Here is a 20542-nt window from a genome sequence, read left to right as displayed (position 1 = left end):
ATGCTAATGCAGAACGCCACAGGATATTTTTGTGCTGGTCAAGGGCAGACGGGTCTGGAGTGAACCAAGGACTATATCTATTCCTACTTCTAACTTTTTTGAGTGGGGCATGCTTATTTAAGACTGTGAGGAAGGCACTTTTAAAGAATAGCCAGGCATCATCTACTGACGGGATGAGGTCAATGTCATTCCAGGATACCCCGGCCAGGTTGATTTAGAAAGGCCTGCTCGCAGAAGTGTTTTAGGGAACGTTTGACAGGGATGAGGGGTGGTCGTTTGGTCGCAGACCCATTACGGATGCAGGCAATGAGGCAGTGATCGCTGAGATCTTGATTTAAAACAGCAGAGGTGTATTTGGAGGGCGAGTTAGTTAGGATGACATATATGAGGGTGCCCATGTTTACGGATTTGGGGTTGTACCTGGTAGGTTCATTGATAAATTGTGTGAGATTGAGGGCATCAAGCTTAGATTGTAGGGTGGCCGGGGTGTTAAGCATGTCCCAGTTTAGGTCACCTAGTAGCACGAGCTCAGAAGATAGATGGGGGGCAATCAATTCACATATGGTATCGAGGCCACAGCTGGTGGCAGAGGGAGGTCTATAGCAAGCGGCAACAGTGTTGTTGTTTCTGGAAAGGTGAATTTTTAGAAGTAGAAGCTCGAATTGTTTGGGTACAGACTTGGATAGTAATACAGAACTCTGCAGGCTAGATTGCAACAAAGCCCCCTTTGGCAGTTCTATCTTGGCAGAAAATGTTATAAATAGCGATGGAGATTTCAGGGTTTTTGGTGGTTTTCCTAAGCCAGGATTCAGACACAGCTAGGACATCCGGGTTGGCAGAGTGTCCTAAAGCAATGAGTAAAACAAACTTAGGGAGTAGGCTTCTAATGTTAACATGCATGAAACCAAGGCTTTTACGGTTACAGAAGTCAAAAAATGAGAGCACCTGGGGAATGGGAGTGGAGCTTGGCACTGCAGGACCTGGATTAACCTCCACATCACCAGAGGAGAAGTAGAATAAGGGTACGGCTAAAGCCTATACGAACTGGCCGTCTAGCACGTTTTGAACAGAGAGTAAAAGGAGCAGGTTTCTGGGCACGATAGCATAGATTCAAGGCATTATGTACAGACAAAAGTAAGGTAGGATGTGAGTACATTGGAGGTAAACCTAGGCATTGAGTAATGATGAGAGAGATATAGTCTCTAGAGACGTTTAAACCAGGTGATGTCATCGCATTTGTTGGAGGTGGAACAACATGGTTGGTTAAGGCATATTGAGCAGGGCTAGAGGCTCTACAGTGAAATAAGACAGCAATCACTAACCAGGACAGTAACGGACGAAGCATATTGATATTAGAGAGAGGCATGAGTAACCAAGTGAACATATGGGTCCAGTGAGTGGTTGGGCTGACTGGGGACACGGCGATTCAGACAGTTAGCAGGCCGATACTAACAAGCTAACAGTTAGTAGGCCGGGGCTAAACAAGCTAGCAGTTAGCAGACCGGGGCTAAACAAGCTAGCAGTTAGCAGACCGGGGCTGGCAAGCTAGCAGTTAGCAGACCGGGTTAGCAAGCAAGCATTTGGCAGACCGGGGCTAGCAGTTAGCAGAGCGGAGCAGGTAAGCTAGCAGTTAGCAGACCAGGGCAAGCAAGCTAGCAGTTAACAGACCGGTGCTAGCAAGTTCGCCTTTGGGGGACGTCGCGATGGTGGTAAGTCTGTTTTTGCCTCTTCGTGTGGTGACGTCGATAGACCAGTCGTGGAATTAGTAGGGTTCCAGGTAGCTCTAGGTAGCTAGTAGGCCGCGGTAAGCAGAATGGGCCTTCAGCGGACGTCGTGCCTGAGGGGCCTGTTGGAATCCTCGGGCAGATTATGTCGGTATTCCAGTCGTAGAGGATCGGCGGGGTTCCGCCCTGTACCGGCAGTAGAAGGGGTCTGGATATTGTAGCCCAGGAGTGGGCTTCGGTGGTATCACAGGAGCCCTGGCCGGGCTAGCTTCAGGCTAATTGGTGCTTGCTCCGGGATGGAAATGCTAGCCAGGAGTAGTCACCCGGGATTGCGATTAGCTAGTTGCGAAGATCCAGATGAAAATGTTCAGAGTTTGAGGTAGGAATCCGGGGATATGGGGGGGGAAAATAAAATAATAATAGGTACGTTGTGCTCTGGTTTGAGTCACGTTGTTCGAACTGGCGAGAGCTTTCTGAGGTAAAGTTTAGCTGATGACCGCTAGCAATGGTTTGCTGACTGATAACTGGTAGGTAGTTAGCTGGCTAGCTTCAGTTGAGGGATTCCAGATCCGAAGTAAATAGAAATACTTTAGAAGAAAAAAACAGCTCCACACCACATTGAGTGAGGCGGGTTGCAGGAGAGTATTTAGAAGTTGAGGTTTAGGAAAATATTTTTAAAAGATATGCGAAGAAAAGGATGTAAAAAGATATATACAAGGGACACGACAGGACAAAGATGTCTGACTGCTACGCCATCTTGGATTGATGGATTGCCATCTATTTCTTTCAAATACTTAGGAGTATCATATATCTTATTTAGCTCAGTATGGTGTTTTGGTACAGTAGTTCACCTCTGAATACTGTAACCGTAATAACAGAGTTGAGGCAGTGGTGACGGAGGATAAAAAGCAGGTTAGTCTGCCTCAGGTGTTTACAGGAGACCTCCATGCATAGACGGTACACATACTGCAGAATATATACAGTACGCATATATCTCCCTTCAAACCCGAGGACTCCTGCCACCCCCTGGATAATTGTCCCATATTTATGTTCATGTAAAGTGTTTTCATACAGCAGTCCCCAAAATATAGTTGTATCGTCTTCTGTGTGTCATCTACCCCTGTCTGCTGGCCCATGCCCTGTATTTGAAGCTGCATGGTGGTATTAATGATGATGATGCTCAGTGGCCCCGATTGGAGCCAGACAGAGAGCTTCTCCTCTCCCAAAATGTAAAAGAGATGCCAATTTCCCGTGTCTCCCATGGGCCCTGATCTGAAACAGCTGCCCCTGCTTCCAATTCTCCATTTCCTGTTTGTTTGTGTCTCCAATTCCAGACTGAGGCATGTTTGTGTCTCCAATCCCAGACTGAGGCATGTTTGTGTGTCCGATTCAGAACTCTCTCTTTTGTGCTCTCTCACTCATGCTTTTTCTTCCTCTCTCTGTCACTCTCTCTCTCTTTCTGTCTCTTTCTCTCTTTCATTTATTAATTAATTCACTCACTAACTCCATCCTCCTTCCATGTCCTGGGATTGAGATATGGCTTGGCCCTGGATTGTCTTTCTTCCTTAGGTTTTTCCTAGAGCATTTGGAATAAGCACATAACTGTATTCGCTGTAGTTGATTTCTTTAATCAAATATGACAGCAGATTTCAGTGTCAAAATTGAAAATAGCAGCAAGACGAGAGTGGCATCGTCTGAGTGGCATGTAGATTCAAAAGTTAACTTCAAGTTCAAAGTTTGGCTTTGAAGTGTAATTTGTCCTGTGCACAACTCGCTTTGTGCAACAGGCAGGCAGGCTCTTTGATGACCCAGAGCTAGTTAAGAGCTTATGATCACAGTTCAGAGCAGGTCTAATCAGGGAGGGCTTCCTCCCCAAATGTTATGTTCCCCTAGCTTTTGACATTCCCAAAACCATTCACCTTCTCCAAGACAAATGTGCCATTGTGCCCGGCTGGCGGTACCCCTCTGCCAGTGAGTGGCATCCCCTGGGGCATCCGCAGGGGGATTCGCTGCAATCTGAGGTGACATGGCTGCTTCTATAAAAGGTCAGGAGAATGGAGGGAAATGGAGCGGTGTTGTTGATGCCCAAACTCCACTACTTCTCCATACCAAGCTGCCGAGCCCATCTATGGTCAAACTCAATCACAGCTGCTTAGTCCCTGTCGTCGTCCAACCTTTGTTTTTCCTTGCCTGTTTGTTGCTTTTGTTGAACTTTTTTCTTTATTCCTTCTTTCCTCTCATGCCTCATGGATCACAGCTGTAATTAAAGTGCTCACTCACTTGACTAGCTAAAAAAACTTGTTTCTGAAAACATGGCTTCAGTTGGTATCTGATACTGACAGGAGACTTCATCGAATCTCAGAGGAAATAACGATGTTCTCTATGATGTAACGCTCCCTGATTTGGACTCTTACTTCTTCATTAGCAAGATGTTTATAAAAGTACAACTACAGGTTAGCCCAAGATGACATGTAGCCGTTAGAAAGGATTTCAATAGGAAAAGACTGACATTTTGACTGCTGTAGCCAATAGTAGGAGGAGAAGGGAGAAGTTTTCTGCACTTTTTCAAAGATGACATGGAGAAGGTGACAACTAACAATATCTGGCCCTTGTTTCTGGGGAAATAATGACCCTGAGAGGAATTACAGTGAGGAATGCCACTGATCGTTCCGGGTAAAAGCTTCCTGGCATAGAGCAGTGAGCAGTGATCTGCACAAGCACTGGAAAAATAAATGGAAAACTGGACCGATTGAGAGCAGAGCCATTGTTCAAAGAGCTGCTGAATTGGAAGCGGCTGCTGGTGGTTATGGAGACAGAGAGTCCCTGGCTCCACCAGTGCCCATGCCTCAGTCAGCTTCAGGCCCCAGGCCTGTTCTGTTGCTGAAGTGGAGAGGGGTGGGGTGGAGACGCAGCTTTTCCTGGGATGGGTTTGTGGGGGCATTGATGCCAACTGATGACGAGGATGGAAAGGGAGTCACATAAATAATAATAATTAGGTGGGCGCTTATATTTGTCCTATTTGACATTATACAGTGCTTTCAGAAAGTATTCAGACCCATTGACTTTTTCCACATTTTGTTATGTTAGCCTTATTCTAAAATGTTACGTATTTTTTTGTTTTTTCCTCATTAATCTACACACAATACCCCATAAGGACAAAGTGAAAACAGGTTTTTAGAAAAAAGTATTCAGACCTTTTGCTGTGAGCTCAGATGCATCCTGTTTCCATTGATCACCCTTTGGATGTTTCTACAACTTGATTAGAGTCCACCTGTGGTAAATTCAATTGATTTAACATGGTTTTGAAAGGCACACACCTGTCCATATAAGTTCCCACAGCTGACCATGCAAGTCAGAGCAAAAACCAAGCCATGAGGTCGAAGGAATTCTCTGTAGAGCTCAGAAACAGGATTGTGTTGAGGCACAGATCTGGGGAAAGGTACCAAAACATTTATGCAGCATTGAAGGTCCCCAAGAACACAGTGGCCTCCATAATTCTTAAATGGAAGACGTTTGGAACCACCAAGATTCTTCCTAGAGCTGACCGCCCTGCCAAACTGAGCAATCGGGGGAGAAGGGCCTTGGTCAGGGAGGTGACCAAGAACCCTATGGTCATTCTGACAGAGCTCCAGAGTTCCTCTGTGGTGTTGGGAGAAGGACAACCATCCAACCTTGGTTCCAGAAGGACAACCATCTCTGCAGCACTCCACCAATTGCGCCTTTATGGTAAAGTGGCTAGACGGAAGCCACTCTTCAGTAAAAGGCACATGACAGCCTGCTTGGAGTTTGCAGGCACCTAATGGACTCTCAGACTATGAGAAACAAGATTATCTGGTCTGATAAAACCAAGATTGAACTCTTTGGCCTGAATGCCAAGTGTCACGTTTGGAGGAAACCTGGCTCCATCCCTACGGTGAAGCATGGTGATGGCAGCATCATGCTGTGGGGATGATTTTCAGTGGCAGGCACTGGGAGACTAGTCGGGATCGAGGGAAAGATGACCGGAGCAAAGTACAGAGAGACCCTTTATGAAAATCTCCTCCAGAGCGCTCAGGACCTCAGAATGGGTCGAGGGTTCACCTTCCAACAGGACAACGACCCTAAGCACACAGCCAAGACAACGCAGGAGTGGCTTCAGGACAAGTCTCTGAATGTCCTTGAGTGGACCAGCCAGAGCCCGGATTTGAACCCCATCTCTGGAGAGACCAGACAATAGTTGTGCAGCGAAGCTCCCTATCCAACCTGACAGAGCTTGAGAGGATATACAGAGAAGAATGGGAGAAACTTCTCAAATACGGGTGTGCCAAGTTTGTAGCGTCATACCCAAGAAGACTCCAGGCTGTAATCATTGCTGAAGTACTTTGTTGAAACGACTAAGTGAAGGGTTGTATACTTATGTAAGTGTAATATTTCAGTTTTTGACTTTTAATATATTTGCCAAAAAAATCACTGTTTTTGCTCTGTCATTATGGGGTATTATGTTTAAATTGAGGGGTAAAAAACGATTTAATACATTTTAGAATAAGGCTGTAACGTAACAAAATGGGGGAAAAATCAAGGGGTCTGAATACTTCCTGAATGCATTGTTGTTTATTTTGCTCTGAAAAATTGAGGGGCCAAATAAAATCAGCCATGGGACAAATTCACCCCGTGGGACGCCTTTTGGTGAACCCTGATCCTTATTCTAACCCTAACCCTAACCATAACCCTTACCCTAACCATAACCATAACCCTAACCCTAACTCTAACCATTACCCTAACCCTAACCCATACCCATACCCTAACCCTTACCCTAACCATAACCCTAACCCTTACCCTAACCCTTACCCTTACCCTAACCCATACCCATACCCTAACCATAACCATTACCCTAACCTTATCAAGCAGTTGCTTATCAGCATATAGTTTGATGGTATGACCATCTGTAGAGCATAAATAAAGTGACTGATCTTTTTTGTAGTGTTCACTTTTCAAGCTTCATTTCACATTTGATTTAACTGAATACCCCATAGAAAATAAATATTTTGTTGCGTGTCTGAGAGACTTTTAGAATTGGATCTCAGGTGGTCACAGTTAGATGCAGTGCATAGCACTGTAGTAAAATCGAACTGTTTTCTGGGATTCCTGACAGTAAAAGTGTCTGGGCTGAGTTATGAGTTGCTCAGAAGTGGACCAGGTGTGTGCACTGTGTTCTGGGTGCCCCATGTCCCTGGGGTGAAATTCTCTTCGAACCGACACCACATAGGAAACGCATAATACCATTAAACTTGCACACGTGTGCATACCAAACGCACGCTCAAACTCATGCATACACACACAGCCATTCAGTCCCATGTTTTCAGGATCTCTAAGGATCTACTGCTTGGCTGTAACCAATGATGTCACTCTAGCTCCCTCTTGTGGCTTAATAAAAGCAGTAGCTAGAGACCGAAGAGAAGGCGAGACATCTCACAGGCTCATTTTTGGGCAGGTGTTATTGGGCAGTTTCACATTGAAAAAAATCCTGTCTGTGTCAGTGGGTGTTCCCTTTCTCTAGTGAGCTTGCCAGAGATTATGAAGGAACTGTATGTTCACCCGAAGGAAGGATAGACCGCTTACACAGACGGGAACCTTGACCATTTTCTTTCAATGGTAAACGGCCATAATGAGACACATTCATAATCCACCATCATTGGCAGTAGCTTCCTGCCAAGCTGGTACTCTAGTAGTGAGCAGTTAGGTAATGGAAGTAGGAAGCATTGTCAGTAAACCATATCATGCCGAGGTGAATAAGTTGCTAAAGTTTGGCATTTGCTCTTTCCCAATGCGGTATAATGGTTTATAACTGCCATGCATAATTGTAGGACATCTGGCGTCCACGATGGAAGTACACGTTGGCTCTCCCCTTCTATTCAAACAAACAAGAGAGCCAATGCCAAACATCTGTTACCATGCGAACAGCATCTCCGTCATCAGGCCTGTGGGCTGAGTCCCAGCTTAGATATAAATAGCAATCAAAAGCTAACAAGGTTGACAAAAGCGGGCAGGCAGGCAGCCTGCACGTGGAGTTAGGGCTGGGAGATAAATGAGAGCTTGATAAGGAGGGACGAGTTAGGTAAAGGACAGGAATGCTGGGAGTGTCTCATGATCACTCCATTGAAACCCGCAGTATGGGAAGGGCAGGAGGAAAACCATGACAAATCAGCCTTTATTAGCACCAGTCATGGTGACTGTAGCAACCTTCCGCCATGGCTACCAGAATTAGAACTGTTAGTTCATTACTGTACACAAATAAGGTTGAGGAAGTGTGTGTGTGTGTGTGTGTGTGTGTGTGTGTGTGTGTGTGTGTGTGTGTATTCTGAACATCTGGGGTGTATTCAGTAAGGTAAAAACTTAACAGATACTGTAGAATGAAATTAATAGAGCTGACTTGATTCTACATGACAGACAATCCGCACAATACATTTCATCATTGTATTTTCTATCAGAAAGTAAGCCTTGAGTTTTGTAGATCGATGCATTGTGCTCTTTTTATCTTTAAAGCCCTCTTACGTAAACTTCTGCCATAGCTTTACCATAGCTTTGTTAACCTTCAGATGTATACGTTACCAGACCCCGGACTCAGGGATGGCTAACCCTGGAGATCTCTTAAATTTCCACCAAGTTAGGTAAATCTGCTTTGTGGATTGATCTCCAAAAGTCCTTAAAGTCGGTGCCACTAGGGCAGGGGTCATCAACTAGATTCAGCCGCGGGCCAATTTTTTTTCTTGAGCGGATGGTCTGGGGGCCAGAACATAATTATAAATCATTTGTACCCTGCAAATTAACCCAAGACGCCCACAAATATATTGTATTTGACAAAAACATAATCATTTCAAACCTTTACACTGGTACATGATCATTGCACCCAACTGAACTGGCCCCGGGAGGTCATTTCTGTCACCTGTTCACATAGAGCCCTCCCTTTCTGACCTTGACTGTTCCTATTCATGTGGACCTGTCCAGCTCTTTGTCTGTCTATTCGCTTAAAGAACGCTTTCCCCATCCAGGCTCATCTCTTTCTTTAGTTGTTGTGATTCTTCTGAACATTCTCTTCAATGCCAATCCACCCTTGATGAAGCAACGTTTTTGAAACAACATGAAATAAAATCCAGTAAGTGAAAGGAATATAGCCATTTCTTTATCTGACTTCTTTATTGAGATATTGCATCACATGGTGCTTTCTTTCTCATGGTCTCATCAGGTTTCTCAACTCTATAAACTCGTTCCACTCTATAAAGTGCATGTCTGGGTTTCAGCATCTGCAGGTGGTTTGACCGAGCAGAAGGAGATGATCCATGCAGATCAGACCAGTCTGACCTGTACATCTCTTTGTCTCCACAGGAGTTCTCTTCTCCGGACTTCAGGACTAACTCTGTGACCAGCCGAACCCCCACCCCTCCAGGACATTACTCGCCCCACAGCCCTATTGACCGCGAGCTGTCTGTCTCCCCCAGACGCAGGTATGAACATTCTCAATCCTCGGCTCCTCTACAGATCTACCATGATGTACAGTACAAATTTACCCACTCTAACGTATGTTGATGTTGTGTATTTTGAATATGTGATTATGACTTACTACAAACAGGCTTAGGGTAAAACAAACTCCTGTAGCAATTCAGTAACGTGTAAAAACGCATAACGCAGCACTTAGTTAACCAAAACAGATGTGGTTGATCTTGGAGCTACAAGTCAGACTATTAGTGTGCATTGAAGGGTTCAGCTGTCTTCATCAAACATTGACTTAATTGATTCGACATTTTGATTGTACCTTACTCTGAGAGTCAATGCTCTCATACTGTAGTGCTATTTACTCAACAGCCAAAAAGAAGAAAAGTAGAGATTTTTCAAACCTGTTCCTTACAAAGCCTCTCAGGTAGTCTGTTTTTAGTGTTCCTCCCTTCTGGAAAGGTTGGGGTGTGTCTGTGTGCAGTTCTTAAAGAGCCTCACTTTTCTGCTGGTCATGTGACATGTCAGAATATGGCATCAGACCCATCCACCTCAGGCTCTTACTCTTATCCCCCAAAATGTCTTATTTCACTTCTTCCCTTAATTGCCCCCCCTTTCTGTAGTCCCCAGGCTTCACATCAAGCCCCCCTCTGACTCAGCCAATCACAGGCTAAGAGACACCCCCTGAGACGCTTCTTTTCTCTCCAGGCCAATGAGTGGCAGCCGAAAGGCACACTTTTCAGTCCGAAACTCAATCTTCTCCTGCTCCTGTTTGGTGTGTATATAAATATATATAGGTGTGTGCCTCTGCGTGTGTTTGCTGGGTTACCACAGCTGAGGATAGACGTGCAGCCAAGAACAACTGTTACATCTGAAAGCAAAGATTATCTAGTTGTAAAGGAATTCTCCTCTTTGTTCCCTCTTTATTTCTGAGGTGAGTTATTTCTGACTTTTATTGTATTTGGTAATGAGTTTAGGGGCAACTGGCTTTAATTAGTATGGCTGTGTTTTTGAATGAAGCAATGCAAACAACACCAACATCCCTATTGTTCTCACACTGGAGAATGCTGTTGGAGCTGGCAGCAGTGATAGCATCTGTTTTGACTGAGGCTTGTTTAAAGACATGCATTTTCACTCGAGGAAGATCAGGTGTTCTCTGTGGCTGTGGAAACATGAAAAGGACGCTTTTTCCATGTGCACATTTCTCGAGTGGTTTCTTAAAAACATTCTGACTGTTGTGGAGTCTACAAAGTACTTACTGGAAAGCCAACTAACAATATTATTTCCAGATACTGTGTGTTATGTGTAGCCTATTCCAGTTGTACTCTTCTTTTGAGTATGCATACATGCAGTATATTATGATATAGCTTAGTTATGGCTGTTTTTGTAACAGATTTCCCTCCATCTGTAAGTTTCTGCAGTTCACTGTTCTGCCGTTATGTTTGCTTTGCTCCCATGCTTTTGTGCTCTTAGTACATTTGACCCAGTATGCCCATTGGTTTGAAGATGTAATGTGAATGAGGGGGAAATGGATTTAGCAGGGTGGAGTGGAGCACGATGAAGACTTTGAGGGTGTGTTGGAGAGTCTGTTTTCAATTTAAACCATGTTCTATAATGCAAAGGAAAGAGTTTAAGCATTGAGGTTTGTCTCATCGTTTTGCCATCTCCTGTTTCAGCTGATGAAAGGCAGGCACGAACTCCAGTCCACATGAATGCATGCACACACGTCTCTCCATTTCCATAGTGCCTTCAACAGGATTAGCCATGTGAATGATTATTATTTTCCATGGTGTTGTCTTAGATTAGATCAGCACAGGGGGAATTTATACAGTCAGTGTTTTTGACAGATGTGCTATAACCTGGCATATGATAACACAGAGAGAGATCCAGCTGATGAGAATTGGCAGACTTTTACTGACAGTTTAGCAGGGATGTTCTGCTCAATTCTCTGAAGGTGAATGGCAATACACCACACCTGTGGACTGAGTGTCTGTCTGACCGGTTTCACACACAACCTGACTGACTGAAATGCTCCCTCCAGGCAAACAATGTTGACTACAGTATTCTGTGCATAGGTCCGTGTGTACATTTGACTGTCATCTTTCTGTCCATTTTTTTTCTCTCAGTTGTTGCTAGGCAATGAAAATATAACAATGGCAACCACACACAGTTGCTGTTGAATGAACAATAAAGTGAACCACTTTTTCAATCCACCACCCCAGTGGCTAAGAATGTGGTGCTCATAAACCTGTAAGTGCAGTGCTACTGTGCTGCTTGCTAGTCTGCTAATTAGCTAGGCAGCAGAGAAACTACCCTGATGGGTTCACTCTTAAGACTATGTCCCATCACAAGCACTCCCATTGGTCCAAAACAAAACATGCATTGGCTTGAGTTGCCTCATAAGTTATCTTGCCTCAAAGCTAAAAGGTGTCCATTGGCTCCAGTGGGTCATAAATGTAATGATGGCATGAGAGAGGGGTAGTGGTACATGATAGAAATGACACGTCTCTGTCATTTTCCATCCAGGAATGCCTGGAGTCAAACTGCAGGATTGCCCACTTTATTTGGCCAATCATGGCTGCTGTGGTGGTGGGTATCTGGAAAGCTTTAGCCACAGTTCTACTTTACTAGCCATAAGCTAGAATGTCTTCACCTTAATACCCAAACACTACACCAATAATGTATGCTACTTAGTTGATAACATGGCACCGTCTACTCTACACAGGCGTTTTTCAATATGTGTTCTTTACCTTGCCTGCAGGACATTTTCAGACTAGAGCAGTTGCTGCTGTAAGTGGATAGCAAGGTGATCCAGTTCGGTTGTGAATGTTTGGACTGAGATTGGAGGATGGCTTTGGCGACTTTCCTGGGGGTATGCAATGTAGACTTTGGGCTGGAAGGTCAGTCACGAAGCTGACTGCTGCCCCCATCTTAATTTCCTCTGGATTCTCTCAAACTAACCCCACATAAGTTCTCCACAATGTACACATCACCTTGAACATATGTGGACATTATTACACCGTCTACCGTACACGGAATGTACACATGTACAGTATGTAGATAGAACATAGATTGTACATGGAATGTATATGGATATGGGTCGACTGACCAGTCTATTTATCAGAGTGGTTACGTAATAGGTAATAGTTACATCCCCTCCCTCTCCCACTGCAGTTCTGGCTCGGACTTTGCCATGCAGCGGTTTGACCGGGATTCAGAGGTCTACAAGATGATCCAGGAGAACAAGGAGTCTCGCACGGCCCCTCGACAGTCCAACACCTTCCGCATGCTGCAGGAGGTTCTGGAGTCTGATGAGAAGGGTGAGCAGATCCTCCCATAAACAGACTCGTCTTCACTCTCTCTCTCTCTCTCTGTGACACGCTGGTCTAATAAACAGGTGTGTAGGATGTACTGTCCCGTTTGAAACCTATTTAAGGGTCAACTGGATGTCAACTCTGAGGTCGATAGAGGTTATTTGTAGATAACTGTTATTGTCAAATTCAACACAATTTACCACAATTTTACTCAATTGTTTCATCAACCTTGTATTCTTTTCTGGCTACTCAGACAGTTATTTGATATCGATAGAAACATCAGGCCATCCCCTGGTTCAGAGCAGTTATAAAGTCCGATAAAGAAACTCTTGCATAGAAACTCTGACTTAGAGCATTGTTTTCAATGGACAGCAGAGTGTGAGTGTTGTTTTTACTTTTACAAGCGGAGATGGTAATAAGAGTTTTATGAAGTGATAACAACCAGCATATGTCACTGGTGTCATGAAGTGTGTGACCCGGATCATAAACTGGTGGTGTTCAGACAAACGGTGTCGGCTCTGTCTGACTCTGCTCTCCTGTTGCTCTCTGGTTTGTTCTATGCAGAGGCAACTGTGCGGTTCCCAGGACTCTCGCCCAAACCCACCCCTCTCAAGCCCACATCACCCGGGGGCGGAGTCCCCAAGTACCACACCTGTGAGAAGTGTGGCACCAGCATTGTGTAAGAGTCACCTCATGTCACATGCTGTCTCCATGTCCACAGGGGTAATTGTGACATGTTCTCTCTGTCCATAGGGGTAATTGTGACATGTTCTCTCTGTCCACAGGGGTAATTGTGACATGTTCTCTCTGTCCACAGGGGTAATTGTGACATGTTCTCTCTGTCCACAGGGGTAATTGTGACATGTTCTCTCTGTCCACAGGGGTAATTGTGACATGTTTTCTCTGTCCATAGGGGTAATTGTGACATGTTCGCTCTGTCCACAGGGGTAATTGTGACATGTTCGCTCTGTCCACAGCGGTAATTGTGACATGTTCTCTCTGTCCACAGGGGTAATTGTGACATGTTCTCTCTGTCCACAGGGGTAATTGTGACATGTTCTCTCTGCCCACAGGGGTAATTGTGACATGTTCTCTCTGCCCACAGGGGTAATTGTGACATGTTCTCTCTGCCCACAGGGGTAATTGTGACATGTTCTCTCTGCCCACAGGGGTAATTGTGACATGTTCTCTCTGCCCTTAAGGGTAATTGTGACATGTTCTCTCTGCACGTAGGGGTAATTGTGACATGTTCTCTCTGCACGTAGGGGTAATTGTGACATGTTCTCTCTGTCCACAGGGGTAATTGTGACATGTTCTCTCTGCCCACAGGGGTAATTGTGACATGTTCTCTCTGCTCACAGGGGTAATTGTGACATGTTCTCTCTGCCCACAGGGGTAATTGTGACATGTTCTCTCTGCCCACAGGGGTAATTGTGACATGTTCTCTCTGCCCACAGGGGTAATTGTGACATGTTCTCTCTGCCCACAGGGGTAATTGTGACATGTTCTCTCTGCCCACAGGGGTAATTGTGACATGTTCTCTCTGCCCACAGGGGTAATTGTGACATGTTCTCTCTGTCCATAGGGGTAATTGTGACATGTTCTCTCTGTCCATAGGGGTAATTGTGACATGTTCTCTCTGTCCACAGTGGTAATTGTGACATGTTCTCTCTGTCCACAGTGGTAATTGTGACATGTTCTCTCTGCCCACAGGGGTAATTGTGACATGTTCTCTCTGCCCACAGGGGTAATTGTGACATGTTCGCTCTGTCCATAGGGGTAATTGTGACATGTTCTCTCTGCCCTTAGGGGTAATTGGGACATGTTCTCTCTGCACATAGGGGTAATTGTGACATGTTCGCTCTGTCCATAGGGGTAATTGTGACATGTTCTCTCTGCCCTTAGGGGTAATTGTGACTTGTTCTCTCTGTCCATAGGGGTAATTGTGACATGTTCTCTCTGTCCATAGGGGTAATTGTGACATGTTCTCTCTGTCCACAGGGGTAATTGTGACATGTTCTCTCTGTCCACAGGGGTAATTGTGACATGTTCTCTCTGCCCTTAGGGGTAATTGTAACTTGTTCTCTCTGTCCACAGGGGTAATTGTGACTTGTTCTCTCTGTCCATAGGGGTAATTGTGACATGTTCTCTCTGTCCACAGGGGTAATTGTGACATGTTCTCTCTGCCCTTAGGGGTAATTGTAACTTGTTCTCTCTGTCCACAGGGGTAATTGTGACTTGTTCTCTCTGTCCATAGGGGTAATTGTGACTTGTTCTCTCTGTCCATAGGGGTAATTGTGACATGTTCTCTCTGTCCACCGGGGTAATTGTGACATGTTCTCTCTGTCCATAGGGGTAATTGTGACATGTTCTCTCTGTCCACAGGGGTAATTGTGACATGTTCTCTCTGTCCACAGGGGTAATTGTGACATGTTCTCTCTGTCCACAGGGGTAATTGTGACATGTTCTCTCTGTCCACAGGGGTAATTGTGACATGTTTTCTCTGTCCATAGGGGTAATTGTGACATGTTCGCTCTGTCCACAGGGGTAATTGTGACATGTTCGCTCTGTCCACAGCGGTAATTGTGACATGTTCTCTCTGTCCACAGGGGTAATTGTGACATGTTCTCTCTGTCCACAGGGGTAATTGTGACATGTTCGCTCTGCCCACAGGGGTAATTGTGACATGTTCTCTCTGCCCACAGGGGTAATTGTGACATGTTCTCTCTGCCCACAGGGGTAATTGTGACATGTTCTCTCTGCCCACAGGGGTAATTGTGACATGTTCTCTCTGCCCTTAAGGGTAATTGTGACATGTTCTCTCTGCACGTAGGGGTAATTGTGACATGTTCTCTCTGCACGTAGGGGTAATTGTGACATGTTCTCTCTGTCCACAGGGGTAATTGTGACATGTTCTCTCTGCCCACAGGGGTAATTGTGACATGTTCTCTCTGCTCACAGGGGTAATTGTGACATGTTCTCTCTGCCCACAGGGGTAATTGTGACATGTTCTCTCTGCCCACAGGGGTAATTGTGACATGTTCTCTCTGCCCACAGGGGTAATTGTGACATGTTCTCTCTGCCCACAGGGGTAATTGTGACATGTTCTCTCTGCCCACAGGGGTAATTGTGACATGTTCTCTCTGTCCACAGGGGTAATTGTGACATGTTCTCTCTGTCCATAGGGGTAATTGTGACATGTTCTCTCTGTCCACAGTGGTAATTGTGACATGTTCTCTCTGTCCACAGTGGTAATTGTGACATGTTCTCTCTGCCCACAGGGGGTAATTGTGACATGTTCTCTCTGCCCACAGGGGTAATTGTGACATGTTCGCTCTGTCCATAGGGGTAATTGTGACATGTTCTCTCTGCCCTTAGGGGTAATTGGGACATGTTCTCTCTGCACATAGGGGTAATTGTGACATGTTCGCTCTGTCCATAGGGGTAATTGTGACATGTTCTCTCTGCCCTTAGGGGTAATTGTGACTTGTTCTCTCTGTCCATAGGGGTAATTGTGACATGTTCTCTCTGTCCATAGGGGTAATTGTGACATGTTCTCTCTGTCCACAGGGGTAATTGTGACATGTTCTCTCTGTCCACAGGGGTAATTGTGACATGTTCTCTCTGTCCACAGGGGTAATTGTGACATGTTCTCTCTGCCCACAGGGGTAATTGTGACATGTTCTCTCTGCCCACAGGGGTAATTGTGACTTGTTCTCTCTGTCCATAGGGGTAATTGTGACATGTTCTCTCTGTCCACAGGGGTAATTGTGACATGTTCTCTCTGTCCACAGGGGTAATTGTGACATGTTTTCTCTGTCCATAGGCGTAATTGTGACATGTTCGCTCTGTCCACAGGGGTAATTGTGACATGTTCGCTCTGTCCACAGCGGTAATTGTGACATGTTCTCTCTGTCCACAGGGGTAATTGTGACATGTTCTCTCTGTCCACAGGGGTAATTGTGACATGTTCTCTCTGCCCACAGGGGTAATTGTGACATGTTCTCTCTGCCCACAGGGGTAATTGTGACATGTTCTCTCTGCCCACAGGGGTAATTGTGACATGTTCTCTCTGCCCACAGGGGTAATTGTGACGTGTTCTCTCTGCCCTTAAGGGTAATTGTGACGTGTTCTCTCTGCACGTAGGGGTAATTGTGACATGTTCTCTCTGCACGTAGGGGTAATTGTGACATGTTCTCTCTGCCCTTAGGGGTAATTGTGACATGTTCTCTCTGCACATAGGGGTAATTGTGACATGTTCGCTCTGTCCATAGGGGTAATTGTGACATGTTCTCTCTGCCCTTAGGGGTAATTGTGACTTGTTCTCTCTGTCCATAGGGGTAATTGTGACATGTTCTCTCTGTCCATAGGGGTAATTGTGACATGTTCTCTCTGTCCACAGGGGTAATTGTGACATGTTCTCTCTGTCCACAGGGGTAATTGTGACATGTTCTCTCTGTCCACAGGGGTAATTGTGACATGTTCTCTCTGCCCTTAGGGGTAATTGTAACTTGTTCTCTCTGTCCACAGGGGTAATTGTGACTTGTTCTCTCTGTCCATAGGGGTAATTGTGACATGTTCTCTCTGCACATAGGGGTAATTGTGACATGTTCTCTCTGCCCACAGGGGTAATTGTGACATGTTCTCTCTGCCCACAGGGGTAATTGTGACATGTTCTCTCTGCCCACAGGGGTAATTGTGACATGTTCTCTCTGCCCACAGGGGTAATTGTGACTTGTTCTCTCTGTCCACAGGGGTAATTGTGACATGTTCTCTCTGTCCACAGGGGTAATTGTGACATGTTCTCTCTGTCCACAGGGGTAATTGTGACATGTTTTCTCTGTCCATAGGCGTAATTGTGACATGTTCGCTCTGTCCACAGGGGTAATTGTGACATGTTCTCTCTGTCCACAGGGGTAATTGTGACATGTTCTCTCTGTCCACAGGGGTATTTGTGACATGTTCTCTCTGCCCACAGGGGTAATTGTGACATGTTCTCTCTGCCCACAGGGGTAATTGTGACATGTTCTCTCTGCCCACAGGGGTAATTGTGACATGTTCTCTCTGCCCTTAAGGGTAATTGTGACATGTTCTCTCTGCACGTAGGGGTAATTGTGACATGTTCTCTCTGCACGTAGGGGTAATTGTGACATGTTCTCTCTGTCCACAGGGGTAATTGTGACATGTTCTCTCTGCCCACAGGGGTAATTGTGACATGTTCTCTCTGCTCACAGGGGTAATTGTGACATGTTCTCTCTGCCCACAGGGGTAATTGTGACATGTTCTCTCTGCCCACAGGGGTAATTGTGACATGTTCTCTCTGTCCATAGGGGTATTTGTGACATGTTCTCTCTGTCCATAGGGGTAATTGTGACATGTTCTCTCTGTCCACAGTGGTAATTGTGACATGTTCTCTCTGTCCACAGTGGTAATTGTGACATGTTCTCTCTGCCCACAGGGGTAATTGTGACATGTTCTCTCTGCCCACAGGGGTAATTGTGACATGTTCGCTCTGTCCATAGGGGTAATTGTGACATGTTCTCTCTGCCCTTAGGGGTAATTGTGACATGTTCTCTCTGCACATAGGGGTAATTGTGACATGTTCGCTCTGTCCATAGGGGTAATTGTGACATGTTCTCTCTGCCCTTAGGGGTAATTGTGACTTGTTCTCTCTGTCCATAGGGGTAATTGTGACATGTTCTCTCTGTCCATAGGGGTAATTGTGACATGTTCTCTCTGTCCACAGGGGTAATTGTGACATGTTCTCTCTGTCCACAGGGGTAATTGTGACATGTTCTCTCTGTCCACAGGGGTAATTGTGACATGTTCTCTCTGCCCTTAGGGGTAATTGTAACTTGTTCTCTCTGTCCACAGGGGTAATTGTGACTTGTTCTCTCTGTCCATAGGGGTAATTGTGACATGTTCTCTCTGTCCACAGGGGTAATTGTGACATGTTTTCTCTGTCCATAGGCGTAATTGTGACATGTTCGCTCTGTCCACAGGGGTAATTGTGACATGTTCGCTCTGTCCACAGCGGTAATTGTGACATGTTCTCTCTGTCCACAGGGGTAATTGTGACATGTTCTCTCTGTCCACAGGGGTAATTGTGACATGTTCTCTCTGTCCACAGGGGTAATTGTGACATGTTCTCTCTGCCCATGGGGTTCTGACATGTTCTCTGCCCACAGGGGTAATTGTGACATGTTCTCTCTGCCCACAGGGGTAATTATGACATGTTCTCTCTGCCCACAGGGGTAATTGTGACATGTGTCCTCTGCACAGGGGTAATTGTGACATGTTCTCTCTGCACGTAGGGGTAATTGTGACATGTTCTCTCTGCACGTAGGGGTAATTGTGACATGTTCTCTCTGTCCACAGGGGTAATTGTGACATGTTCTCTCTGCCCACAGGGGTAATTGTGACATGTTCTCTCTGCTCCACAGGGGTAATTGTGACATGTTCTCTCTGCCCACAGGGGTAATTGTGACATGTTCTCTCTGTCCCACAGGGGTAATTGTGACATGTTCTCTCTGTCCATAGGGGTAATTGTGACATGTTCTCTCTGTCCATAGGGGTAATTGTGACATGTTCTCTCTGTCCACAGTGGTAATTGTGACATGTTCTCTCTGTCCACAGTGGTAATTGTGACATGTTCTCTCTGTCCACAGTGGTAATTGTGACATGTTCTCTCTTGGGGTGACATGTTCTCTCTGCCCACAGGGGTAATTGTGACATGTTCGCTCTGTCCATAGGGGTAATTGTGACATGTTCTCTCTGCCCTTAGGGGTAATTGTGACATGTTCTCTCTGCACATAGGGGTAATTGTGACATGTTCGCTCTGTCCATAGGGGTAATTGTGACATGTTCTCTCTGCCCTTAGGGGTAATTGTGACTTGTTCTCTCTGTCCATAGGGGTAATTGTGACATGTTCTCTCTGTCCATAGGGGTAATTGTGACATGTTCTCTCTGTCCACAGGGGTAATTGTGACATGTTCTCTCTGTCCACAGGGGTAATTGTGACATGTTCTCTCTGTCCACAGGGGTAATTGTGACATGTTCTCTGCCCTTAGGGGTAATTGTAACTTGTTCTCTCTGTCCACAGGGGTAATTGTGACTTGTTCTCTCTGTCCATAGGGGTAATTGTGACATGTTCTCTCTGTCCACAGGGGTAATTGTGACATGTTCTCTCTGCCCACAGGGGTAATTGTGACATGTTCTCTCTGCCCACAGGGGTAATTGTGACATGTTCTCTCTGCCCACAGGGGTAATTGTGACATGTTCTCTCTGCCCCCACAGGGGTAATTGTGACATGTTCTCTCTGCCCCCACAGGGGTAATTGTGACATGTTCTCTCTGCCCACAGGGGTAATTGTGACATGTTCTCTCTGCCCACAGGGGTAATTGTGACTTGTTCTCTCTGTCCATAGGGGTAATTGTGACATGTTCTCTCTGTCCATAGGGGTAATTGTGACATGTTCTCTCTGTCCACAGGGGTAATTGTGACATGTTCTCTCTGTCCACAGGGGTAATTGTAACATGTTCTCTCTGTCCACAGGGGTAATTGTGACATGTTCTCTCTGCCCTTAGGGGTAATTGTAACTTGTTCTCTCTGTCCACAGGGGTAATTGTGACTTGTTCTCTCTGTCCATAGGGGTAATTGTGACATGTTCTCTCTGTCCACAGGGGTAAATGTGACATGTTCTCTCTGTCCACAGGGGTAATTGTGACATGTTCTCTCTGCCCTTAGGGGTAATTGTAACTTGTTCTCTCTGTCCACAGGGGTAATTGTGACTTGTTCTCTCTGTCCATAGGGGTAATTGTGACATGTTCTCTCTGCACATAGGGGTAATTGTGACATGTTCTCTCTGCCCACAGGGGTAATTGTGACATGTTCTCTCTGCCCACAGGGGTAATTGTGACATGTTCTCTCTGCCCACAGGGGTAATTGTGACATGTTCTCTCTGCCCACAGGGGTAATTGTGACTTGTTCTCTCTGTCCACAGGGGTAATTGTGACATGTTCTCTCTGTCCACAGGGG

General features: G+C 45.5%; 1 protein-coding gene across 2 annotated transcripts in view; it reads left to right on the top strand.

Annotated features, from left to right (window-relative positions):
* Positions 1 to 20542, top strand: part of LOC115111598 (PDZ and LIM domain protein 2-like) — a 77761-nt gene that overhangs the window by 49259 nt on the left and 7960 nt on the right. For both annotated transcript variants that reach the window (XM_029637810.2, XM_029637811.2), the window contains 3 exons: positions 9087 to 9205; positions 12366 to 12511; positions 13070 to 13184. In XM_029637810.2, the coding sequence (XP_029493670.1) occupies positions 9087 to 9205; positions 12366 to 12511; positions 13070 to 13184 (380 nt within the window). The remainder of the gene's footprint in view (positions 1 to 9086; positions 9206 to 12365; positions 12512 to 13069; positions 13185 to 20542) is intronic.

This window comes from Oncorhynchus nerka, linkage group LG27 (assembly GCF_034236695.1).
Source record: "Oncorhynchus nerka isolate Pitt River linkage group LG27, Oner_Uvic_2.0, whole genome shotgun sequence".
NCBI lineage: Eukaryota > Metazoa > Chordata > Actinopteri > Salmoniformes > Salmonidae > Oncorhynchus > Oncorhynchus nerka.
This window is presented reverse-complemented; position numbering and strand designations above follow the sequence as displayed.